The sequence below is a fragment of the Primulina tabacum genome, chromosome 1, assembly GCF_025594145.1.
Source record: "Primulina tabacum isolate GXHZ01 chromosome 1, ASM2559414v2, whole genome shotgun sequence".
NCBI lineage: Eukaryota > Viridiplantae > Streptophyta > Magnoliopsida > Lamiales > Gesneriaceae > Primulina > Primulina tabacum.
The window spans coordinates 55,504,676-55,531,750 of NC_134550.1; the positions used below are offsets into that span (position 1 = coordinate 55,504,676).

Below are 27,075 nucleotides of genomic sequence, written 5' to 3' on the forward strand. Positions count from 1 at the left end.
AATTGTAAACATTTTTTTATTTGACAAGTTTTTGACATTTCTTTTTCACAAAAACTTTTGTAATACCGTTTAATCGGTTAATTTTGTGAAACAAATATTTGATTCAGAATCAATGAAAAATATTATTTTTAAATCAAAATTATAATTTTCACTGTAGATTCAGCCATATTGACTCGTCTCATATTTATAAATATGTGAAACTATCTCACGGTTAACTTACTCTTTTTCTATTATAGATACTAGACTTATATCAATTTGTACTAATTTACTTAATTTTTATTCATGAAGCTAATCATTTTGATGATTGTTCATATACAAGATTCTTGCATCAAAATTTTATTCCACAACTACAAGACAAACCAGTAGCTAGATCTCATTTGGAATATGTTCATATACAAGATTCTTGCATCAAAACAAACCAACTCCTCAACTTTAGTTTGCAACAAGTTAAACCCTGCTATTCGCGGGCAGTGGCAAGACTCCATCGAAGAAATCCCCGAAATAACCCCGAGGCTCGTGTACCAGCTTCGAGATTATGTCCCTCAGGGTTATGACACCCTCCAGGTTCCCACCTCCATCCACCACATATATTCGGTGGATCTTCATTGAGTCGAGCTTAGTTATGACTTCTTTTAAAGTATCGCCTCTCCGGCATGTTACCATGCCACCCAACATTGGAGACTCCTTCTCATGCTCCTCCTCCTCCAGATAGCTTCTAAGTGTCGTCAAGAAGTTCTTTGCAGTGATGGATCTGTACGAGTACGAAAATACTCCCAATGAGCATGGACAAAACATAATAATTTTTCATTTCGTACTCGAAATTATCAAGCTCGAACATGATCCGAAAATAAAACATATTCATCTCTTTTTCACAGATATGTTTTCTTTAATGAACTCGAACTGAAAACACGAAGAAAAGAGATTAATTATAGAGAGAGACCTGTATTCCCTGTAAATTTGTGGTGCAATGAGAAGGAATTGGATATCCCTGATGCTTATATTACCGATTGCCTTACTTCCTCCATTTTCAACCACTGGCACCCCTCCAACTCCCTTCTGCCTCATCAATTTAAACGCCTGCAGCACAGGCTCGTCTTCGTTTACCTGATCATGGAAGACGAAACACACAGAGTCAGGAGTAAATTCTGAGACTATAAGCGCAAGTTTTGGCATAAAAAACTTAAAACTAGCCCATATTGAGTCCATTTAAGGTAAATGTCTTTCGCCTAGCACCTTGACGATTTGTCTAGGTTTCATAAGGGGAAGACCGAGTTCAAACAGTTTCTTCGAACCCCAGCTCTCGAACCAATGAAGTCCAGCGCATTCTTTAAGCATGTGAATAACAGCACTCTGAGTGATGACATTATCAACCTTTGCTTCTCCTAAATCAACCACAGGAATACTTTTCATTCTGTACTTTGATAGCAATAGGAGCATCGTCAAAAAAGAGTTTGCTTTCTGCAGCGCTAGAAATGGAGCCCAACGAAAAGATCCAGAAATATCGCCAACCTGTTTATGCATCCATTAGGCACATGGAGTTAGGCCATAAGTTGAACTTTGAAGAGAGGCTCAATGTTAGGTTATAAGACCAAGAAAAGAGGGTAAACCTAAACATTTAGCCTATAAAGTAGGACAGGTACTACAATTTCTTATGCTGCCAACATGAGATCATTACAAGTGGTGAGGCGAGAGAATAATAACCTTGGTGTTCTTGTAGAAATCAGAAGAAGTAAGAGTCTCGAAAAATTTCCCGCAAGTTGCTGTGGGAGAGTCAGGATGCATACTTCTAAACCGTGGAGATGACATCCCGTTTGCGGCTACGGCAACAGCCGAGGCAGTAGTAGCATCTTCTGTGTCGCCTGTGGCCAAATCAAAGGCAGTGTTGCTGCCTTCCATCCTCTCAGACTGCAGAAAAAGTTTAAATTAATATCTATTTTAGATTACTGTAATTCAGAGAACAAAATTTTATTGGGACATAAACCATTGAACGAGAATATCAAACCTGATGTAATATCCAAACAACTATGCCAGCAAACTCTACAATTCCAATATATCGGTCGATCCAAGTCGCATCTTCTGGTGCTTTCACATCCACAACTGGTGCACTAAGGAGTTTATGACGGGCAAGTAATTTAACGGCTTCCGCAAGATTTGTATCCGAATTTATCTCAATAACTGCAAATGAAATTGCTTAGAACTAATCCCCAATAAGAAACTGAATGGCCTTATGTCCGATATCAGCTATAACTTTCTTAACTCTTGTCCACGATAAACTTTCATTTGAATCCAATACAAAGCAACACTAGCATAACTTCAAACAGAAACAGAGTAATTGCGAGGGAAACAGCAAGACTGTAAAGTGAACCATGATTCCAAATCACAGTAAACTGACTCTGAAAAATAAGAAATTGAACCCGAAGTTTACTAGAACAAATCAACCCTTCCGTAGATTCAAAATCCGTAACACGGATTATTGATCATTTAGATCATCATCTGTTCACAGACAGCATACTCACCAATCACCCCACACACAGAAGAAATATTATGAAACAGGCTTCAAAATACAAAGAGTTGTGACCCAATCTTCAATCAAGAGCAGGAATCACTGTAAATACATTATTCCATGAATCAAAGGTTACCTTGGGAAGAGGGAGAAGGAGGGAAGGCGGAAACAGGAATACTCTCAAAACAAGCGTTAAGCTTCTCAGTAGGTGTCAGCTGCTGTTCTTGAATATCCCATAAATCCTCCACTTGCATACCCACCTTAGCTTCTGGGCTCCTCGGCGTTTCGCTTTCTTCCATCACCATTCTTGATATGTATAATATATGTATCTGTGTATGTATACGACTTTACACACAACCCACACCTAAAAACACAAACGTTCACCACTCCCCGATGATCAAGAAAAGATTTTTTTAACAAAGAAAACGGAATCCACCTACCAAATATCACAATCTTGAAAGCTGACACAACAGGAGTATACACGTAAGATAATAATCACTATGATCATCATCATCATATAATAATGCAAAACTGGGGGACGTGGGCTGCTTGCTTGGTCTATCCTGCCCGTCGAATCCGATCTGATGACACGTGTCCTCGACGATTTTGGCAGCAGTATGGTCAAAGTAGAAGACGAAAATTCGGGTCTTTCTTTTAGTTCTTATCCGTTGGAGTATCAGAGTTTCACTTGGGGCCAAAACAGACAACGATAGAATGGCATGAAAAAAAATAAGCAGGTGTGGTTTCCCTGTATGGTAATTTCCTTTTTCGAAAAAATATAACGAAAAAATAATCCACTTGTCTTAGAAATTTATCAATCGTCCTAACAATCCTTATGCTAACTGCATTTTGAATCGAAAAAGTTTGATCAATTACAACAAATTTTCAATTTAAAAACAAAACTTCGCAATAATAAATAAAATCTGAAAAAGTAATAATTAAAGAAGCCTTTTTTTTTTGGTTAAAAATATGTACAAAATGTTTTCGATAAAAATATATATTCTCATCAATTTTTCGTGTTATCAATCCATGTGGTCAAAATAATTTAACTGAATCACCCCTGGCTTATTTGATGAACGACAAAAACTTGTGTGAGACGGTTTTACGGGTCGTATTTTGTGAGACAGATCTTTTATTTGGGTTATCAATGAAAAATTATTATTTTTACGCTAAGAGTATTACATTTTATTGTGAATATCGGTAGAGTTGACCGTCTCACAGATAAAGATTCGTGAGATCGTCTCACAATAGATCTACTCTTGATGAATATACAAGGCAACGTTAAATAATAATTTTACACACTTTTCAAACAAAAAGAGAACTGAATGTCATTTTTGAAAAGTTTCTGCATGCAAAATGATAAATACTAAAAAGTAGTAATAATAATAATAATGATTGAGTGTTTATAATATTAGAAAAAATGACACGAGTTAGATGAATATTTAGTTGGAGTTATTTAGTGTTTCACTTGAACAATCTTTTGTTACACGATTTTATATCTCTCGATGACCAAAATAGAGTTTTTTTTTTAAGTTTCTATCGACGACTTCAACCGTTGAATATTTTTTCATTAGTGATTCATCTCATATAATCAAGCATGTTTGATTATATGCAAAAGGGCTTTTCATTAATAGAATGAGATGAATCAGTAATGATAAAATGGTCTATTTGAAATGAAGACTTTTTTGCATATCTAGGTTTGGTCATATATTAAAATGCAACAATAGTGCAAATAGTCCATTTGTATTAAGAAAGTAAATTGTATTAGAAAGATATGATTCTGATAGACCATTTTTATGTGCAACCTCTTTGAAAGTGGAACAGATACATCTATTCACAATTTACACCTCAGACAATAGAGAATAATTGTAGTTCGACACTTTCAAGTAGCAAAAATATTACTCAATATCCACACTTTTAGAATAAATTAATTAATAGAGAAAAATAGAAATAGATAATTGTAGAGTTATAAATTTATAAGAACTTTCTTTTGAGTTTTATTGAACATTTCTTTTAAAAGTTTAACATCTAATATACAGTCGATCCTATTAGAATCTCTTACACATATCTATCATACTCACATTTTTTTATGTGTGTTATATATGCATGACAATACAAATCTAATTAATTTTTTTAGTAGATTTATACGGTGAAAATTAATATTTTTGATATAAAAAATAATAATTTTTTGATACCAAAAAATCAAGTCATTCAATTATAACTGAAATAAACAGGGGAACATAAAATTATATACACACTCTTAATTATTCATACATTTATTACTTAATAATTATCACTAAATTTGATCATAACAACAATAAATAATGCAAATTTAGATTATTAAATGATAAGGACTATTTTTCAAACGTATCATAAAACAAGATCGTGATATTTTATGTAATTAACATGAATCCATTAATATAATTTCAATCTTCTAGGAACTAGAAACAGAATCCTTTAATGATAGGCATTAATTAACTTCATCTACTAACAAATAAAAACAAAAGAATTTTAGTGTTTTATTACTTTAGGCAACTTTATCCTTATCTAACATACACATAGTTTTCCAATTTTGACATCAGCATATCTTACAAAAAAAATCCTCAACAAATTTCACATGTGTGTATAAACGTCACTAAATTTGATACTTAAAAATAATAATATATCATAACAATAAATAATTCAAAATTAGATTGTTAAATGATAAAAACAATTTTTAATAATTCAAATGTATCATAAAACAAAATCGTGATATTTTATGTATTTCATATGAATCCATTTACATAATTTCAATCTTTCAATCTTCTAGGGAACTAGATCATTTTATTATAGAAACATATTCACTTCCTCTACCAGCAAATAAAAACAAGAATTGTATGAAATATATTCACTTCCTAAAGATCTGGAAATTTATCAATATATGTGGGAATCCACATTTTTTTCTCAATGGACTCCACATGTGAGGAAGATAGCATGAAATTTCCCTAGAATACATAGAAATTGCTCTATATATAACCTTAGCATGCAAATATTTTCGATCCAGTAAATGCAAGAAACCAACAAAGTCAATCAATTTACAGATTCAAAATTTTCATAGGACATAATGTCAATCCCACCAAAATAACTAAGCTTCCTCAGCTGAACAAAGCAAGCAAGAGAATACAAATTCGAATTCATTTGAATATGCTGACAGATAGTATGAAGCACAATCATGGATAACATAATTCAGATATTTTAATCAATGGTTATGTGGCATGACAATGTGACGCGATGACGCGACTTTAAGGACAAAATGCAGAACCTCTAGAACTAGAAATACATGTCTTAAGGTTATCACTAAATTAGCATATTTTTCAGACTGGAAAATATTAACATGAAATAAAAGTCTGGACAGGTCAATAGCATTCAAACTTAGTATTGCTTCTAAGATAAGGCTACAGCTGATATTCCCTAAAAATGGATTAGCATTAAGCTTTGAAATGGCCCAGAGCGAAATACCAATGGGACAAAAGGTAAAGGAAGTTCCACATAAATTAGTGCACAAGTTTTAGGGCTGCACAACTATTTGCTTCCAGGAGCTTCATTGCCAGCAGCAGTCTTGCGATTTAGGTACCGGATAACTGCATCTTCGATCCTATGCACACAAAAAGGTGAATTAGAAACGCCACACAAAAAGGACAAAAATAAACATGCATCAATAGTTCAACTATAAAGATACAACTGTCTTGAATTGAAAGTAGGACAATGCCACAAGATTTCAAACAGTAGATAGGTTCATGAAAAGCACGAGTAAATCAATTGTCCAATGGAGCAGAAAGAGCAAATTCTTGGGACTTCAAGTCACTCGTTGATAACGTAATTTTGGTTAGGCATTCATGGTCACAAATTAGGTAAATAACTGAAGAACTTCAGAAGGGAGAGAAACCACAATGACATACTGACATAAAATAGACGTGCCACCACTCAAGCAAACATCAAAATCGCATGTTTGCAACATAAGCAATCAATTTTAACGATAGAGGCGTGTAAACTACGATTTCCATATACAGCAGTTCATGCAACAAATATGCATGCCACAAAGTTTTGAATTATCCTCAGTCACAAATGCCAAAAATAAAAATAAAAAATACCATGGTTGATCATAAAACTCAGCTTGCCGCTCTTTCTCCACATCACGGTTGGTATCTAGTGCAGCAAGCTTCAAATCCCTGGCTTGAGAAGCAATTAAGGAATTAATGAACTCTGCAGGTGACTGACTAAATCCAAGAAAGAATGCCCGCCTTCGGCGATGCTCATGGATTTCCTTTATAGCAGAATAAATGGCTTCATCACAATATTCAATCTCCTTGTTTTTATCTATGTTGGCCAAAAAATTTGACATTTCCCTTTCTAATGTCCAAGGAATATCAACAAGCACATCATAACAGGTATTTCCAGCGGGACTACCACCAGAAAGCTTAATTTTATGCTCTATGTGTATCGGACCAGCTGGAATCAAATGGGGTGTTATCTTCTGCATAACCATGGAAAATTTCAACTTGTCTTCTCCAAACACTTTCCTAAGAGGTGAATCCAACACGAAGGTGGAAGTATCACCAGGTGTTTGTAATTTTCTCGTTTTCAAATAATGCCAAAGTGCGGCAATAATTCTAGGTCGTGTCTCCACCTCAATGCCAAGAACTTCATGCAAAGCTTGTGAAAGCTTGAACTTTTCGGGGAAATAATTCATCACCAATATAATAATTGCCGTGAATTCCTTGTCTCCTTTCCTCTTCACCTCAAAACCCTCGTGAAGCACAGGCGACCGAGTACTCTCCCAAAGTATTACGTGATTATCTGGGTACAGATTTTGGTCCAAGTAAATAGTAATTTTCTTGAAGAAAGTTGAAAACTTTGGGTGTGAAGAGCCTGGTTTATGCACCTGTCCTTCCAAAGTGGGATCTTTGCCATCTTCTAAAATTCTTCCAATTATGCGGAGTGTCCAAGAAGGAGGCTCAGCATTTTCCTTCATGGAATCTGTCTGTGCTTGGTTTGCATACGTGTTGAACAAATATAAACGCAGGATCTTCTGAGCACGTACAGGATTTTTCAGGGCTTCTAAAATGTCAACCTTTTTCCTCGTAAGGGCAGCGTCCACACGAGACTCGAATTCAACCAGTTGAGTATAAAGAGCAGATTCTGGCACTATTGCTGCAACTTTATCAGGGATTGATTTATCCGGCAACTTCTGCTTCCCTCTATGTGCAGCTGGGGTCAGTTCCATGGTTTTCATGGGGGAAGCGGTTCCCTGAGCTGATAAGCCCCCAGAAGGCCGAGAAGGTGGTTTGTGCAGGCGCTTCCCTGTTCCTGCCCCTCCAGAGCCAGGAGCGGGCACAGATGGTGAGGAAATGCTGCCACTAATGTGGCCTTGAGGCTGGGTGGCCATGACTTGCGATTGAGTATGCACTTGAACTGTTTGGCCCTGCGCAAATGCCTGCGCCTGAGTTTCCGATGGTTGAAAATGTCCAGGAAAGTAGGGCCTAACTGGAGGCTGGTTCTGGGACGGCATATTGGGTAGCTGTTGCTGGTTATGATTCATGGGCATCTGCATCGGAAATTGCGTTTGATTTCCTCCAGGATTTCCAAAACTCAAATTTCCCCTCACAGGGTGGTGGTTGTTATGAATATTATGGTGATTCATAGCAAACTTTCAATTCTAAACATCCAAAACCCACAATTCTGCAATTTGAAAATAATTTCATCATGTTCCAGAAAAAATAACTTCCAGATAGCAAGAAAAATCATCTTTTTATTCTATCAGCAACAAAAACTAAACAATTCTTGTTCAAAAAAGCTAGCTAAAGTGAACTTTCACTTTCAATTGGCAAGGGGGATATCACATGATTTGAGGAGATTTGGAACCAAATGTGGGATGGAATCTTTAAACAAGAAAGTCCAGACAATATCGAATCAATTTGACGCAAATAAACTGAATCGAGTGGCTTATTAGCAAAATTTTCTAGCCGAGAGAAAGTACCAGCCCTGCACTCTGGTTTGAACATTTGAAATTTTTAGGCTCCATCACAGCTCGAGCCAATCAAAAACAAATTTTGAAACGAACCTAAACAGCTCCAAATCATGTGGAAACTGAAAAACAAAATCAAGTCCATGAAATGAAATAAAGCAAAATAAAATAAAAGAAAAGTTAAAACATAGAGAGATGTCATATTATACCTCACGAAAACCTGAAATTTAACGTACCAAGAAAGAGATGGAGTATAAATACGAGAGGGTGGGTGAAGATCGGGAAACAATGAGGATGAGACGCGGGCGGAGGAAGAGGAATCTATCTCCAATCTGAGACAGGTGGCGGCGGGGTGGAGGTGCGGCGAGGACAAAAGTGTCGGAGCTGGTGATGATGGCCGTGGTGTTTTGCAGAATGGATTAAATTCGGGAATTATAAATTGTGAAGGAGCCGCGAATCAAACAGGGATATTTGGAAGAAAAAAATTAATTTATTTGAAATACCGATGGTTATTTTTTAAAAATAATAATTGACAAAACAAAATATCTAAATTCGACCTGCTCTCTTATAAAATTTTTAATTTGAATAAAATTGTTAATTTTTATCCTTTAAATTAAAACAACAAATAATATCAATATTAAAAAAAATTAATAATATTAAAATTTTTATAAAATTAAACATAATAAATAAGAATATTATCAAAATTTTGGTTAAACAAAATACCAGCTAAACCAATTTAAATAAAAATAAGATTTCTAAACTTTTCCAAACCGAATTTTTAAATTTAATAATAGTTGAACACAGCAATTTTGCCAGTAATACTATTTTTTTGGTTGTAAATTTTATTATTTTTGTAATATTTTTAGCATAGCCGGCACTGTTAAACAATCAAATCAGTAAATTCAATTTTGTTTTATTGGTTTTTGGCAAAAACTTGTGTGAGACAGTCTCACGAATCGTATTTTGTGAGACAGATATCTTATTTGGGTCATCTATGAAAAATTATTACTTTTTATTATAAATATCGGTAGGGTTGACCCGTCTCACGAATAAAGATTCGTGAGATCATCCCACAAGAGATCTACTCTTGATTTTTAACTATTTATTTTTGAGTTTTCAAAAAACTTGAACTTGTTTTTAAAGACACGAGGACCAAAATATCCCTCTAATTCTATAATACCTCAAATATAAACTGTCTAATAAACACAAATACAATTTATTTTGTAATGTTAGGACTTTATTTTATTTTTTGAAATGATCTCTACGAGGAGATAGTTCAAGAAAATTTGAAGAATAAAGACGTGAGGGATACCATTACATGTATAAATTTGATTTGCGATACAAATTTGCATAATTTTACAGAATGAAGAGTGAATCTGCAATCAATGCACCCTTTATTTGTGAGCTACAGAAGAAAACCTCAGACATGAACATCCTTAGATTTCCCACTCAACACACAGAAATCTCCTGCAACATAATCTTCCACTTTGAAAGATTTGCATAATTTGTGGGAAAATGCAGGCAAACTCAAAGCAGCATCGGCAGTCACTCTATCTTCATCGAGTGTGTCAAGGTTGTTCAATACGTTGCCCTGCTTATCGTCTCAAGCAATTAGCAGAAGCTTCAAACAAATAATAACGATCCTTTATCGACAAATGTAGCTTACCGCGGTAATGGATCTTTGAAGGTAGTCCACAATCAACAGCTGCATCTTGCCATCGTAAATGTTGTGATCGCTTCCATCTAGTATACAAGCTTTCTGAATGAGAATAAAATTCACTGTGAGAACTACGAGAAAGCAAATGTGTGAACCAAATTCTGAACCATTTCAGTGAATGGATTTTGCATGTGATTACACGTCTGTTTACCTAACAAAAGATTAGATTTTGAGAAGGAAATTAGCAAATGTTGTTAAAATGAACTCAAGACGACATGGCAGTCTTCACAATGCTTTCATTAGCATAAATGCCTCGAACTGTGAGCGGTACAAGTAATGAACTCACAATTTTTCTCTCGAAGTTGCAACAAATAAGGCACCAACCTATGCTGATCACAGCCTTTGAGACCTGCTCATCAAATTTGACCCAGCCAAGGTAGAGCCCCAGATTCGATCAGGGAGCACAGATAGCAATCATCTGGATTTGTACGTATAAAGATGTTCCAAGGACAATAACATATGAGAAACCATTTCAAACTGAAAAAAAAAACACACCCAAAAGAGATGTGTACACAGAATTTAACACCATCAGTGAATCAACAAATTGTGGAAGACCCCATAATTCTGGCCGGAACTCTACCAGTGAGTGGAATCTGCAACAGAAAACGTATCCGTTCCAATTTGGAGAGACTGGCACAGTGGCGCTGCAACTACCTTCATTTGAGCAGACTTTCCTGCTTTTACCCCCACTCTGTTAAAATCGAGGTGCACAATGAAAAATAGTTTTGAATAGAAAAAATGTATGCAGGTTATTAGGCATGATGGAGGTAGTGGCGGACCCATGATTTTGGATATGGCATGATGGAGGCCGAGATGGTGATTTAATATATTTGGCAAAACATAGACTTTTGGACAAATTACCAATAAGCTTAATTGTTTTTTTAAAAAAGATTAATTGGTTGGGTGATCCCAATTTCACCTCCACCCGGTATGTCCCCCATGAAGGGTAAACTCCAAATGCTAAGAAACGGTGTAATAAGAACTTACAGAAAATCTTCTATCACAAGACAATGCAGTGGATCAACACCCATTCTATTTGCAGCTTCAATGTATCTGATTATCAGAGATAATCGGATAACACAAGAGATAATAAAACAAGAAGGAAGCAAGCTTCCTTGCCATTTAAAGTAAGCTAGTGCTACATGTGATATTAACTCAATAATATATGTGTAAATGATATTGGTTATATTAGTGGCAGTAGTAGTAGCAGTAGCAATGATAAAGAAGCTTTACAAAAGAAAATTGCAAACTTCTCAATTCACAATGGATAGATCTTGTCAGTGGCTCTATGATATAACAACTTCCATATCTGGAGAGGGCTTCCCTGACTTTACCTGATCACTTCCAAGAATGGTAACAAAGCGTTATTTCCAACCTATGAAAAGCAACACCATGCAATTGATGGGCTTGGGAAATTACTCTTCCCATTGCAAAATTACCGTATACCTTTAGAAGTGATTTTGAGCGATGAGGTTATCAATACCATATTAATTATCAAATCTCTGTGTAGGGCAGTGACCTTGAAAAAATGCTACAACTAACCATACATAATACTTCTAAATGATAAACAGAACCTTATGAATGAATAGAGTGCTTTGGTAGAAATATTAATAAGGTAAAAAAATTACCGTCATGAAGGGAAAAAGGGACCTTTTTCCATCAATGTTTTTATTCAAATAACTTGATGCGAATGAAACTGTATTCCATGTTTGCGAAGATGTCTCATAAGACGGTCAGCACGAGGAGTGGTTTGGCCTCTTTCCACCTTCCAAAAACAATGGATGATATTGAGCAAGTATAAAGTAGGGAATAAAAATCAGTTCAATCAATCATGCTCATCAAGTTCTACAAACATTGATGGTTTTGAGAAATTTATGATACTATAATTACATTTAATCGTCATTTCCAAAATTCAGCCGCTATTTAGTGGAGAAATATATTTGTTTATAACAAATCTAGTCGCACGGGTTTTGAATAGACAATGAAAGGAAATAGATCACCTAGAGTCATATTCTAGTGTCACTCTTTCACATACTTGTTCGAAAGTGCTACGATGCCAACCAGAGAGCCTCCGATAGTTAAAAGCTCACAGATGTAGAAATATGTGAACATAATTTTTAGACCAACAGTCGAGCATCGCAGCTGATAATGGAACACAACTGGCTTTGGTAAAGCGAAGATTCATTCGAGTGAATAAAAATATCATTATCTTTCCGTGACCAACTTTTAAGCGGAATTAAAAGTATCCATCATAGAATATATTGACAATAAGGAACAAGTCCCTCAAGCTCAGACTCGGTACAAGAAATTAGAAGATACAAGCATTAACAAATACCATCATATTTTGTAATTACTGAGAAGCTGTTCCTATTACATTAAGGATGATTATGACTCACAAGCCGCTCCACAAATAATATAGACTTGAAATGATTGAGCGTGAACATAGGCAGACAAGTCCGTAACAACTAATGAATACAATAAATCATCCCTTCTTTCCATGTTATGCGTAGTATGCTGAATGTAGTAAAAAAACATGTACTTTAACAGTGGCAGCGACAGCCTATGACAGCACATGACTTCCAGCATCCAAAAAACACGTAGCAAAAATCAAATTTTCGACTAGAGGTACGCCGCCAAGTTAGAGATTTTATATTAGTCAGTTCACACAAGCTAGCTCAGCTACTGAAAACAGAAACCAAGAAAAAGGGATTGAAGAGATATATACCTGTATTCAGAAGGGTCACGTCCAAATCAAATATAACAGCAAAAAGACGAGTCTTTGGACATGAATTCTCCATTGAACTTGCGGAATGTAATAGATCTGTGCCCGTTTGACAGGAAAGGGAACTAATACCATTAGTTTAAGTATAGATAAGTAGCTAGCTGAAAGAGGGATCGATTCCCATTGCAAATAGGCTTATTGGAAGATAGCGTACAGAAGTTTAGTGTGCGCGCGCGCGTTTTCGCCTTTGTCTCCAGCAATGGCGTAGATTCGGAAAACTTATTCGATAGTGCATCAATTTTAATTGATTTATAATTTTAGTCAAATTAAGGAATTTGTTGGTGGTAAAAAAAATTTACTGATATTTTGATGAAATTATTGAATAAACATCAATTCGTCTTACGTAAAATAAATCATAAACAGCGGCGGAAAATTGGAATCAGGATTCAGGACTCAATAATAAAAGATATTATATCTACATGTGATTAATTTTAAAATAAAACGCGCATTCTGAAATTTCAATACATTAAATATTAACAAATCTGAAACTGCAGTTGACGAGATCATCCATTTGACCGAGGAACTCAAACTCAATCAACACGCTGCAGCTTTCGATGGCTTGTTTGGAGGATGTTTTCCGGCATATCCTGGTCCGCAATACTGTCCCACTCGATCCCAGGCGCCTTCGTCGATCTTGGCTCGATTTCTCAGGGGCCGCAACAGCTATTGATGCAACTGAGTTATTTTACGATGAAGTGATTGAAAATATTCAAGATGTCAGCAGCAGAGGTATAAGCTTTGATGGAGATATGTCTTCCCTCGACTTGATCCATCCTGAGGCAGTGATTGATCTGAGGGAGATTGCGGATCAGATGATCCGATCTGGTTATGAAAGGGAATGCTGCCAGGTCTATTGTAGTGTTCGCCGTGATGTTCTTGACAAGCGTCTGGTGATTCTTGGGGCGGAGAAACTGAGCATCGGGGAAGTACAGATGATGAAGTGGCTGTCCTTGGATGATAAGATAAGGAGATGGATTCCAGCTTTTAGATTAGTTGTTCGGGGTCTTTTATCCCATGAGAGACGTTTATGCGATCAGATTTTTACTGGGTCTGATTCGATCAAGGAAGTCTGCTTCTTGGAAACGTGCAAGGGGTGTGTGATGCAGTTTTTGGATTTTGGAGAGGCAGTTACAATTGGGACAAGGTCGACTGAGAGGTTGTTTGCCCTTCTTGATATGTATCAGGCATTATCTGCTGTGATACCAGATTTACAGGCACTATTTATGGACGGAGATGCCGGGGATATGGTGTGTGCTGAGGCAAAGGAAGTGTTAGATGCCCTCGGTGAGGCTGCGATTGGGAATTTTGTGGAGTTCGAGAATGCTGTTCAGGGGGAGGCTTCGAGGAAGCCCATGCAGAACAACGGTGAGATTTATCCATTCACTCGATTCGTAATGCACCATGCGAGATTGCTAGCAGACTATGGTGATACTCTTGATTCACTTTTGGAGACTGTAGAGGATATTAACTGGGGACTGTTAGAAAAAGAGAATAATGATAATCTGGAGATAACACGCATGTCTCTAGTTGCCAAGCGCCTCTTGGCATTGATAACTTGTCTGGAATCAAATCTCGAGGAAAAATCGAGAATGTATGCGGATGGTGCAATGCGGTATTTTTTTCTGATGAACAACATACTTCACACTGTACAAAAGGTGAAGGACTCGAAGCTCCGAAACATTTTGGGAGATGACTGGATTAAAAAACAACAAGGTCTGATCGAACAACATGCTACACATTATCTTAGAGCAGCATGGAACAAGGTCTTATCTTGTTTGAAAGTTGAAGGTCTTGCAGCAAAGGTGGCTTTGAAAGAAAGATTGAAGAACTTTAATACTATTTTTGAACATATCTATAGGATACAGGCTGCTTGGAAGGTTCCAGACCCTCAGCTTCGAGAAGACCTCCGCATATCCATTTCGGTAAAAGTCTTTTCCTACTAAAATTCACCGTCTATACCCTATATTAATAGCGACTAAACTTATATGTTGTGTATCATATAATATATGAATATTATGTATTACATATATTATGTTTCTCGAGTTTTTGTTTAAATATGAGATTTGTAAAGTTAATTATGATAGGAGATTTTTTATAATAATAAAATATGAAAATTTAACTACAATTTATCATACTAAAAAAAATATAATAAATCATGTTCACTTAATAAAACACAATCACTTGTATAATAAAATTATTAAGTCATACCAAAAGATGTAAAAGTGTCTAAAAAGGCTCTCCCATGATAAAACTTTAACTAAGAGATGAAGTTCACATCAAATCCCATATGCCAAAAGTGAACACCACACCCAAGTTACATAATCTACAATGCCGAATTTCACTACACATTTATGCCATGCCTCCACTTGTTGCCATGCGGATAATCTGAAACAAGGCTGGAAAAATAACAAATACATATAGCAATCAGTTAACAATCGAAGCAGATTAACATTAGATAGCTGTTAGGAGTCGTGCAAGGATCGGGATGGGATAAACAGAGGCATACACCTTCCCTCGCTGAACATCATCATCGCACCCAATGCATCGACTCATACGAGATGCATAAAAATTTCAGGGACGGCTTTATCAAAATATTCACTACAATAGTCTCCCCACGACATCATTTAAATGTTGTACCGGATTTCAGAGAAACCATTTTTAGGATGATATATTCATTGGTGTTTCGTGTAATATACCACTGACATCGGTCATCCTTAGGGACATAGCTCACAAACTGGTGAATGAGTTGCATTTTAAAAGATAAAAAGGTTTCAGCAAATAATTTTGCAATAAATCAAAGTTACATGGATGCATGGCATTAAGGTAGTTAAAAATATGGTACATGAGTGAAAGCTGAAAGCTTTTTCTCTACTCATACGACAGAAAATGATGCATATCCGCAGGAAAAGATAGCTACTTACATGATCCAACAACAACAAATATGATGAACCCAAGCACCACAGGGCCTACAGGATAAGAACTTCCTTTCTTTTTAATTGTTTCACCAGTTACACCTCTCTTCTTTATGTTCTTCTCAAATTTCAATACCTTCCTATCAGCCACACGCCTTGAGGTTGTCTAAAGATGAAGGAAAAATAAAGCATTGTAAGCTAACAAAGAGGGCAATCCAATTTGCAAATTGTGATTATAACACCCTACAATTTATGAGAATCCACAAGTATACTAGTTTTGCTCGTAGGACACAACATATCCTTAAATACTCCAAAACAGAGAAGAAAAAAGACTAATATGAACCATAAATATTTGCTAATCAGTATATAGTTAACAAAATAACAAAACCTTGCATCATCAATTATTTTTTCAGCATTTTCTTATGTAACCAACTCATCTAAAGAGTAGCATACACGTGTGTGTGCGTATAAATTTGCCTTGGATATAGATACCCAGAATATAGACATCTTTTTTTTTTTCCTACATAATAAGTTTGGACAGACTGAAAGCATGCATCATTACAGAATCAAATCTCATGAAAGACAATTCTACCGTTTGTGCTCCTAGTAAAGAATCAAACTAAAAATATAGAAGAAAATTACAGGCAGGAAGTGAAGCCAAGAGACATCAGATGCAAATACGTAATTGGAGCTGAACTTCATGCAACATCAGAGGCAGAATCGACTAGCTACATTAACTATTAAAGTGATATACGTGAACAGTAGATTAGTGGTTTAGCCAGACCACCCATCAATTTTACAAACTGATGATATGAAGGCCATGTTGGAGGAGTGTTCTCCTCCTCCCATGAGGAAAACGACCCAATGTAGGAATGGATGGGGAACCCAGGTCTACTAGCAATTACCAGGGTGCTTAAGCTAGACCACCCAGAAATTCAATGGCAATCACAAATTCACAACAGAATAAACAGAATAGAAAATTTTCTCTCTCCAATTGGTCTCAGAATCATTTGATCAGCGGGTGGTGACCTTCCATGCGCTAAGGGGAGAAGTATCAGACATTAAGAACGGATCGGAATTGTTATCCAAGCAGCCAAGAAGAAGTATCTGGCATTAAGTATGGATTGGAATTGTTCTCGAAGCAGCTAGGAGATTCATAGATCAATCAAATGAGCGATTTGGCTTCTCTTTAATGACAAACAACTGGGATAGACCAAAGATGACAGGAAGAGTCCCACAATTACGAGCAGAATTGAAAGAATTGATGAACAGAATTTTCAGGGTGACCAAACCAATGCTACTCCGTTTTCCAGTTGGGGACATAGACAAAATTCTTGATGAAGCATTGACTGTTACGGACTTTATTATTATGGACCATAATATGTTGGACATAGGCCCAATAGTCTCAAGCTCATGGAAGAATCTAGATGTACGAGGGAATGAGAATGAAATGTGGAGTAGTAGCTGGTCAGAGGCATTCACGTTTATTCTGTTGATTTAGAATTGGTTGTGCTAGGGGCAAGAGTTCTTCCTTGTAAAGGGATTAAACACTTGGCTGAGTAGTAATACTCAGATTTTCATATTGAATCTTGAGTTTTATTTGTGTTTTAGTCATTAGGAAATATTTTTACCAACATTGACGAATCACGAAGGCTCAATTATTTGAAGAACAAACCAACACTACATGAAGACGATGTGTCATGAAGGGAAGGAGCGCAGCTGAGAACTGCAGCTGTCATATCGCCTCCTGGCAGTACCCTCATGATAACCCATCAGGCAATCAGCTAAAATTCATCCATCCCCAGGGCCAATTTTTTTCCAATGAATTTTCGATCCATATTTATGATTCAAATTCCCAAATCACATAACGCGAAGAAAAATTAAAACGCATATAATGATACGGTGTCTGGAAACCATCAATCCCCGTGATACAACCAGTGTAAAAAGGGGCAAAAAGAAATTCGAAACATCAGCTGTGGAAAGAAAAAAGAATCAAAATGAAAGAATTTACCATGGTTGAGTGGGGAATTTTGCCGTTGCTATTGGGGAACCGTCGAGCAAGAGTTTCGATCTTCTATAGCGGATAAATTTCTTTGGGGCTTTCTTTAGTTCTCTCGATTGTCTAAAAGGTAGGAGGAGCAAAACATTTGTTCTTCCACCACATTTTTTTATTTATTTATATTTATTTTCTATTTCTGTACGCAATTTTTTTCTATCAAATTTATAGATTTTTTCCAATTAGTTAGGTGAGTTACAATAAAGAAGTATTAGACTTCAATTTTTTAAAATGTTTTTAATTAAATTTGTTTTTATTTTTGAATATAAATAGATGCATAAAAAAAAAAAACCAAACATTCTGGTTTGTAAAAAATGATTTTATTCAAACAATAATAGAATAGTAGATTTAAGAAATACTTTTTTTAAAACCAAACGGATTTTTATTGACGATTTACTCTCTCCATGTTGCAAAGAATTATTCGATTGTTATTTCTTTCGTTTTCTTGTGTTGAATGCAAGGCACAATCCTAAAAAATACAAATCACGCCTTATTTGGTCATATGCAGAAACTGAAGAACCAAGATCATGGGATAAAAAAATTCAGTAATTTGCACTGAAAACATGATCCACACATGGATTGGAAGAAGTAAATTCGAGTACCTACACACAAAATCAACTTTTTTTTAATACAAATTCCGGAAGTATCAAGTCATTACAGTAACACCCATATCCAGGGATACTTTCATGTAGCGTCATCGAGTCAGAGGCCTTTTCATCGGAATTTCAACTGTAAGAAACAAGATTGCTACAATCAATGTCAGCAAGCATCCATATATTCTATAAGCAGAAAGGCAAGTTGATCAAGTTTTGTTGCAAGGCATGAGAATCTCCAAATAAAATTATGACGACAACAATCACATAAGGAGCCATAGTCTAATAAACAAACTATGAATGTACACCAAAGAAAGGATGAAAAAAGTAGTATAGGACAGTTAATGACAGAAACAAGGTAGCTGAGTTTAAACAAAGCAATTTTTTTTCGACTGTTACGTTTGTTAAATGAGTTCATAATTAACTTTAGTTGGGAAATTAATCCAGGAAATATTTGCTTACACTGTAGCCTCACACGCAACAAGTACATAGTTTGCACAAGCAGTACAATATTATACACTTTCAGATAGAACTCCGTCATGTCTCGTGCCTACTCATGCGCTTGCAAGGATGGCGAAGTTGCAAGCCAAAGAAGTAACCACCCCGGCCTGATGTCCACTCGGCCAAGAAAATGCTTATCCTTTTCCTCTAAATTCTTTACATTTAATCCTAGCAACTCCTGGCATCTTTCCTCGAATAAACCATTTCATCAATGCTCACCAAACCAAATTAATGCCAATGGGTTTAATATCAGTAAGATGAAAAAAATTTCTCAAATAGCAAAACATCAAGACGCTTGCTGTAATTTCCAACATCAAGTTCATCTATTAAGCTTATTCCTTTAATATGTAAGGTTGCTGAGTTGCTCGCTAAAATGAATAATATTTTCTCACATAGCACACCAGGTTGCTCTCTTTGATTTTCCAACATTGGGTTCATCTATTGACCTAATTCTTTTGGTATGCTTGCACACTTGATCTGTTAGGGATGAAGGTGGAAGACGGAGGTAGATCATTACAGGTCTCAAAAGTAGAAAGCTGAACGAGGCAAACTCAACATTTAATATAATTCTACCATGAGAATATCCCTTATAAGCTGTTGGGGAAGAAATATCCCACAATTGATAAGAAGACTCAACAAATTATGCTTTCCTGTCATTCTTTCTATAACCCCTTGATGTACCGTGTACGTATATGTCATAACCTGACAATTCCATTAACTATACAATAGTCATATGTTTGTACATCGGTATCATATGTAGTGACATTTGCAAAGCCCTTAACAACTATCAAACCCTTTAAGCTAGTGACAACCAAATTAGCCAAGCACAAAGAAGTACTTTGGATCCTAATACCAAAAAAGAGAAGGAAACTTGTTGTGAGCTGTAACGAACTATTATCTTGATCTACCATGACTGACAGAATCATAGTTTTCGGGGTCATAGAAGTACGACATTTATTTTATCACACAAAGAAGCAATATCATAATTTATCACAAATATCACGTGAAAAACCAACCTCCCAGTTTCAAGAACCAATCACATACTACACCATAGTAACTAAAAACCTCACACGCATGTGCTTAGGCTCCAGGAATAGTGAGGCTCGGTCCTATACATGTTTTGATCGCTACCTAGATATAGGACAGATCCAAAATAAAATGCAAGATAAATCTAATTAATTTTTTTTCTTGGAGACTAGTGACTATTTGTTTATTGTTATTAAATAGTTCGTAAAGTACGTTGGAGTATGAAAAATGAAATTCTCTTCTAAAATTCCAGCACACTACTCCTATGTATGCTTCATCTCAATAAAACATGTGCCTCGCCTAGCACTTTGCACCTAGACTCTACAACGCACATGAGGTTTAGTAGTGCGCCTTGTGCTTTTATAAATATAGTATACATTCAAAAGTACTAAGTAGGACAACCATAAAAAAAATAAAGCTCGTGTCAATTGTCACCACAGTAATACAACTTTGCAACATGATATACTAATAACCATATAGGAGGAATACACAAATATCGTGCATAACATGAAAAGATTCTCAATATGCAACAACAATTGCATAATAAAAAAACAAAAACCCGTCAAATATCAAAATTGACCACTGAAAACCTCAAGGAAAGAAAAACTATCAATAACATCATATACGTTATTGTCCCTAAAATTTTTAAAAATATATTTACAAGATTAAATTTTCATATTTTGAGTTTTTAACCATTGTTCTATTGCTTGTCTCACAAGTATGGTTGGTTGAACAACCTTGTAGCGAATGGAACAAGACGAAAGGCTACATTCTATTAGTCCATCATGTTACACTAGGCGGATGAAGTGTCACTGACTGGGAAAATAATGGTGGAAGTGGAATGGCATAAGCTTGGTATGAAATGGATGCCACAACTGATAAATCAGTATAGAATGAGCCTAGGAAAGTTAAAATGGTCTGGGTTGTGGATAGACATAATTTGCTAAATTTGCTGGTGTTAACGTTATATTTCTAAGTTTAAGCTTCAACTATAGTTCTATCGTTTGTCTCAAAAGCATGGTTCATGAAAATGAACTTGTTTTGGATGGAAAAGGTGAAAAATGCTACAACAATTGGGTAAAAATCAGTGGATCCAACAATAAATCGGTTATGAAACAATTAATAAGTCGTCTGGGAACAGTCTCGATATGGAACAGTTAATAAATCTGCTATAGAAAAGTTGATATATCAGCTATGAACGGGTCAAAGAAAAGGCAAAATGATCTAAGTATCGGTAGTAACTGATATTCGTGATTGTCCTCATCTCACAAGCACGGTTCATCCGAATGATCTTGTCGCGGATTATAAGGTAAAAAAGGTCGTGTACCATTGATCTAATATGCAATGAAGACAGCATGGTGGATTCGGTAAGTATAGAAAGAACGGTAAGAAGGGAAGAAAGATGTCTATAGCTAGGTCAGCTTCGACCACCAAATGCAACAAATGGTAGGAAAAAATGTCAAGAACTGACTTAAGCATTCCAATAAGCTGCAGTGGAGAAGTCAGAGGGTATTTAAAATTTGCAGAATGGGTGGTGATAATTGCATTATGACGGTATACATATAGTGCCCACGGCTCAACCTATACAGTCACTGCAAACAGTGTTTCCAGAATGCATCGACTCATCGCTAGTTGTAAATTCGAACATGAAGAATAATAATCAAAATAACAAGCCCCTTGACAGAATCACCTACAAATTCTCCAAAAACGCCAGATCCAAGTAAAAATGATGAAAATTAATTAACAAAGGAAAGGAAACGTTCAATTACAGGGTTAGCCTTGGCCGTCGAGGTTGCCGTGACCACCGCTTGCACCACCGCCGCTGGCATATGAGCCATCATCAGCCGCTGTCTGCCAAACCGACTGCCATGCCTGCGATGGTGGCGGCGGCGCCTGCATGTAAACCCCCGGATCCACAGCTGGACGACCCATCATAGGCTGACCAATGGTCGGGTAATAGTACGGAACACCAGTGACTCCACCTGCACCGGCCGCGGGCCCCACAATCCCACCCAGCACAGCCGCCTCATCCTTGATCTCATCCCTCGGCACAATGTCAACCAAAAAATCAAAAATATCAGTACGCGTAATGGCCGCTGCGATGTCATTTTTCTGGAGCGTACGGCGCTTGTTCTCCTCGGCGTGGAGCCAAGATCTGATCGTGAGCTCCAGAATGAAAAGCTCGCAAGCCTTGGCGAAGAGGATTGGCGCCTCCGCGGATATCATGCGCACGTCCTCATCTGCCTTCATGATCTTCTTGATTCGAGCCAATGGGAGCTGGTGGTTCTTGAAATCGTTAACCTGCTCTATTTCCTGGCGCTGGTAATTCCAGAACATCTGTAGTTGCTGTTGCTGCTGCTGAAGGAGGTGGTGATACGGCGCTGCAGGTGGGTACGCCGCCGCTCCCGCCGCCGAGCTCTGCTGCGGGTTGTTTTCCATTATGATTTCTCCTAGGAAAAGATTACGAGGATGAATGAGAATAGGTTTGGCAAGGGAGGAGTGATGATATGGGAAGAGGAATGGCAGGGCAATAAAAGAGTACAACTCGTGAAGAACAAAGTACAAAGTAAATTCTCGTGGTGGAGTGGAGATAGTGATTTCAGCGTGGATGAGAGGAGGATAAATAGTGTGTGCTTGGTCGTACAGACATGGCAATAATTAAGCCAATGGTTATATGCTATCGATAATTCTTGGTTTTGATTGGACGAAATATGGCCATGCCAATAAAAATATCTTATTTATTGTCATGATGTGCATAGAAATTAAAACTTTATCATTTTTAAAATATTTGAGATATATTATTATTACCGATATCACTCTTTTTGCCGCGTCAAACTTTCAATCTTATAATTATTATCAATTATAACTGATTGTAAAGACTACAATTATAGAGAGAGAATTATAAATTTTAATAAAATGACAAATATTTATCCTACAAATTTGATATAGAACAAAAAATTGGGAAAAAAAAATCGTCAAAACTTGTGTGACGATTATTTTATTTTGGGTCATCCATGAAAAAGTATTACTTTTTATGCTAAGAATATTATTTTTTATTGTGAATATCGGTAGGGTTGACATGTCTCACAGATAAAGATTTGTGACACCGTCTCAAAAGAAACCTACTCAAAAAAATCTCATTCACAACCATGTGATTTCAATATGACATCGATCCACGGTCCAAGTGAACCCAAGTCTAGGAAATTTTCATATAAAAATTAGCGACCCATGACGGACATGATAATTCACTTGTATATATTTTAAATGTAATTAAGTTTTTTTTAAAATTCAAATTTGTTCATGTCCCCAAGCTAGACAAGTTACACAAGACCAATAACTTGAGTAGGGCGTCTTCTTCCATTCAATCCCTTCAACATGTGGAGGAAGATGCCTTAATTCGGGCAGTCCTTTCTTGAAACACAATCAAAGGATGAAACCTGACCAAAACAAACAACCATTCCCTAACATCATCGTCTAATATTTATATAAACACCAACCTACACATTCTTTGTTGAACACTTTCCTTAATATTAAGGATCATTTTTAGTGCTTGGAGCTCGCTAGATCATTAATAATTAGCAAAAGAACAATGGAGGATTGGGCACCGATTTTGATCGGTTTTCTTCTGTTCATCTTGCTATCCCCCGGCGTCATATTCCAGTTCCCCGGCAACATGCGACGCGTCGAATTCGGGAGCTTCACAACCAATGGGAAAGCTGTGATGATACACACTTTGCTTTTCTTTGCAATCTACACTATTCTTATCATGGCGCTGCACATTCGAATCTATTTTGGGTAGTGAAATAATTTTACAAGTTTGTAGAAATTATTGCATATGATGATTCTTATGCATTTACAAATAAATCTACTTTTTTTTTTTTGTAATTTTTTTTTTCTGTTTTTGGGAAACTCGTGGATCTAAAATTTGCTGATAATTTTCATTGATTTATATCGTATAAGAAGATTGTGAATATTATTGGTCTTGTTTTCCCTCCTTTGACACTTGATCCATTTGAATTCCCAGCTTGGCCCATTAATTTTGTAATTGGTTCCTACTTCATTTCAGCAATTCATTTAAATATAATATTATATCTACATGAAATTACCGAGTAGCTTACAAAATAACATTGGTTACATATATATTTTTTTTAGAAAAAAAACATCACAAGTGCATTTGAATACAATCAAATACATTTATTTTTAAAAAAATGAAGTTTAACCAAAGTTGTTCGCCATATTTCCCAAAATTTTATCGTTCATATTTTATGACATTACTAAAACACACGCAATTTCGAAAGAGTTAAGAAACTAACCCTGATAAAATTTTTTTATAAAAAATATTAACCCTCTTCGTTAAGTTATTTTAGGGGGGAAAAAATTTGACCAAAGTTATTTATTGACGACAATGTCGTATGGACCATGGATGGGATGGTCATCCTAAAAGTTTTTCCATTTATGCGTGGGACTAAAGTAAGGTTTGCTGTTGTATTGAGTCGTTTACTATGAATTTTATATCAGTCCAACACATGTGACTTTTATCATATGATCATCTGCGTCGCAAACATGGTAAATATAAAAATTTGCATTGTAATATTAATTTGTGTATTTCAAGGGGAAGATTGCTATTTTAGTCTGCAAAAGTAACAACACGTGATCGGGTCGACCTTACTCCTGCGGGCAGTGCCTGCAGGGGTCGATCCAACGGTTCGGATTTTTTCGAGTAACTCGGTCAAACAAGATCAAGAAATGAATGTGAGCACGCGTTGTTTTTTGGAATTAATGATTTGTTAGATTAGGCTTGATTATTCTGTAAAAAGTATATCTAATTCAGTAATATATGTTTACACAACTTGTCATATTGAAGATTGGCATTGACATATGATGAAATCCATCCATGGTTATCTAGTCTAGACTAAAATGTTGAATGCTTGTCCTGCCTACCAAAGGACCATATCCATTCCTATTGACACAAAGCATTATCGGATGATAAATATGCGGTAGGTCTCTTGTGAGACGGTCTCACGAATCTTTATCTGTTAGACGAGTCAACTCTACTGATATTCACAATAAAAAGTAATACTCTTATCATAAAAAAGTAATATTTTTTTATGGATGACCCAAATAAGATATATGTCTCACAAAATATGACTTGTAAGACCGTCTCACACAAGTTTTTGTCATAAATACGATGCTTTTTATGCTGATTAAATAACTTTTCGCTTGTCATTTCTAATTATGATCTACACCAAGTTGACATTAAAAATATTTTATAAATATATATATATTTTTTTGGACAATACTACAGAAATACCTTAGAATTAATATGGACCACACCAAGTTGACAATTAAAAAAATTAAATGTCTACATGTCAAAGGCCCAAATTTAACCACATATATGCGGGGTCCACCAATTCATATACGGGGTCCATCAAATTTTTTAAAATAAACGGCCCAGATCTTGTGGGGCACTGCCCCCATAGATAGCATCGACAGAACCGGCTTTCACCCCACATGCGATTCATCGAGTTGTCAACGTCGTAATTCTCAATTAAGTGTCTTAAGTTTTTTCTAACCTTACAGCCTTTATTTTTGGCACTTTTATTTTATTTTTTAAAAAGAGTGAAAACAAAAATCTGGGCATCGATCTTATAATAAATTTGTCAAAAAAAACTTGTGAATTTTGAAATACATATATAGATTGACAAGGACTAGCAAGTCTCAATATTGTCTTGTCATATATAATTGAAATGTGATATTTATCATATTTTATAGTATTATAGATTTCAATTACAATTTTAACTTCCACAATCGTTGATGCTGCTATTATATTTTCATATTCGAATAAGAGTCCTACTACTAGTGCTGATCAATCTATCAATAAAACGATCTTTCATGTTGTAATTGGATTGATGAATATATTTAAATTAAAGAGAGAGATTTGATTTGGAAAAGATGTGCTCAAAGTTCACGTTATTAAGTTTCATGATCGAGTTCAAGTTTTGTTTGAAAAACTATTAATTGTTGACTCATAAAGTATATATGTGTGTGTATAAAGTTAGTTGTACCTCGGAATTAATTCCATGCCACCAATAATCTCACCGGAGGTGGTCGGAAGTATGATTGAGTTTGGCCAAGTCTTGGTGTTGTTCATCACTTAAATTCATCTATCCAACAATAATCTTATTACATTTCTTCACGGATAAATTGTCTTTCACATCATACATGTTAATCTAATATGATATTTTATCAGAATTGAAAGAATTTTATCGGAGTGAGCTGATCCAACATGAGACGACTTAGCTTAGGCCTATGCGCCATTACTAATCGGGCCTGGCTTATGCCCATACACAATCACTCAGCTAATAGAATATCTTACCATTGGAAAATATTTTTTTCGCCTCTTACAACACTTGAATCCAAGGCATTCAGGCTTAAGTACATAGATTCTTAAAGTGTTCATATCAATTGACCTAGCTTTTTTTTGTAACGACCATGGGTCATAGGCTGGTCCAACATGAAACTCTACTCATGCTCATACATCACTACTGGTCATGGACCATAGATTGGTCTATCATGAGCCGTAGCTCATGCCCATGCAGTGTCACTCATATAATATATCACTCGTAAAAAGTGTTTTCTTTCGCGTCTCCCATTATTTATATTCATGACCTCCAAACTTAGTATCTAGATTCTTAAAATGTTAGTACCAATTGAGGCACTGTCTCAACATGTATTTTTGTAGTTGAAAATCGTTTGTTAGTTACATTACAAAAATTAATATCACAACATCTGAAATATGAATCATAGAATGAATGCCATAAAAATTTAGAAAAATGTTAAATGTAGAATAAAAGTTACACACACTATTACTACATATTTCCTTTGATATTATAAAACCAAATACACTAATAAAAAGGTTTGTTCAATTAACGTGTGTGTATTTTAGATGGTTTTATAAATTTAAAAGTAATAAATTCAATT

The 27,075-nt window shown here is 35.8% G+C and overlaps 5 protein-coding genes and 1 pseudogene across 9 annotated transcripts; 1 reads left to right on the plus strand and 5 right to left on the minus strand.

Annotated features, from left to right (window-relative positions):
* Positions 1–348: 348 nt before the first annotated feature.
* On the minus strand, positions 349–2,980 carry LOC142551560 (SNF1-related protein kinase regulatory subunit gamma-1-like). Its single transcript, XM_075660854.1, has 6 exons — positions 2,640–2,980; positions 2,003–2,175; positions 1,702–1,905; positions 1,234–1,509; positions 941–1,104; positions 349–751 (listed from the first exon to the last, which is right to left on the minus strand). The coding sequence occupies exons 1-6, from the start codon at positions 2,806–2,808 to the stop codon at positions 448–450; spliced, it is 1,290 nt and encodes a 429-aa protein (XP_075516969.1). The 5' UTR covers positions 2,809–2,980; the 3' UTR covers positions 349–447.
* Positions 2,981–5,615: 2,635 nt separating this feature from the next.
* Positions 5,616–8,981, minus strand: LOC142551566 (SWI/SNF complex component SNF12 homolog). Of its 3 annotated transcripts, XM_075660866.1 has the most exons (4): positions 8,744–8,981; positions 8,520–8,629; positions 6,634–8,221; positions 5,616–6,137 (listed from the first exon to the last, which is right to left on the minus strand). In XM_075660866.1, the coding sequence occupies exons 3-4, from the start codon at positions 8,181–8,183 to the stop codon at positions 6,065–6,067; spliced, it is 1,623 nt and encodes a 540-aa protein (XP_075516981.1). In that variant the 5' UTR covers positions 8,184–8,221; positions 8,520–8,629; positions 8,744–8,981; the 3' UTR covers positions 5,616–6,064. The 3 variants fall into 3 exon arrangements, with proteins under 3 accessions (XP_075516981.1, XP_075516990.1, XP_075516998.1); XM_075660875.1 differs by lacking the exon at positions 8,520–8,629; XM_075660883.1 differs by lacking the exon at positions 8,520–8,629 and having other exon boundaries at positions 8,717–8,981.
* Positions 8,982–9,817: 836 nt separating this feature from the next.
* On the minus strand, positions 9,818–11,652 carry LOC142513651 (bifunctional riboflavin kinase/FMN phosphatase-like; annotated as a pseudogene).
* Positions 11,653–13,267: 1,615 nt separating this feature from the next.
* Positions 13,268–14,994, plus strand: LOC142551584 (exocyst complex component EXO70B1-like). The gene has a single exon (XM_075660895.1). The coding sequence runs from the start codon at positions 13,561–13,563 to the stop codon at positions 14,947–14,949; it is 1,389 nt and encodes a 462-aa protein (XP_075517010.1). The 5' UTR covers positions 13,268–13,560; the 3' UTR covers positions 14,950–14,994.
* A 177-nt stretch (positions 14,995–15,171) lies between these two features.
* On the minus strand, positions 15,172–18,091 carry LOC142551591 (uncharacterized). Its single transcript, XM_075660906.1, has 3 exons — positions 17,930–18,091; positions 15,928–16,084; positions 15,172–15,402 (listed from the first exon to the last, which is right to left on the minus strand). The coding sequence occupies exons 1-3, from the start codon at positions 17,930–17,932 to the stop codon at positions 15,356–15,358; spliced, it is 207 nt and encodes a 68-aa protein (XP_075517021.1). The 5' UTR covers positions 17,933–18,091; the 3' UTR covers positions 15,172–15,355.
* A 390-nt stretch (positions 18,092–18,481) lies between these two features.
* On the minus strand, positions 18,482–22,683 carry LOC142551623 (nuclear transcription factor Y subunit C-1-like). 3 transcript variants are annotated; one of them, XM_075660970.1, is made up of 2 exons: positions 21,864–22,683; positions 18,482–18,721 (listed from the first exon to the last, which is right to left on the minus strand). In XM_075660970.1, exon 1 carries the CDS (start codon positions 22,531–22,533, stop codon positions 21,868–21,870), a length of 666 nt encoding a protein of 221 aa, XP_075517085.1. In that variant the 5' UTR covers positions 22,534–22,683; the 3' UTR covers positions 18,482–18,721; positions 21,864–21,867. The 3 variants fall into 3 exon arrangements, with proteins under 3 accessions (XP_075517085.1, XP_075517067.1, XP_075517078.1); XM_075660952.1 differs by having other exon boundaries at positions 18,482–18,703; positions 21,864–22,676; XM_075660963.1 differs by lacking the exon at positions 18,482–18,721 and adding an exon at positions 18,750–19,253.
* Between the last annotated feature and the right edge of the window lie 4,392 nt (positions 22,684–27,075).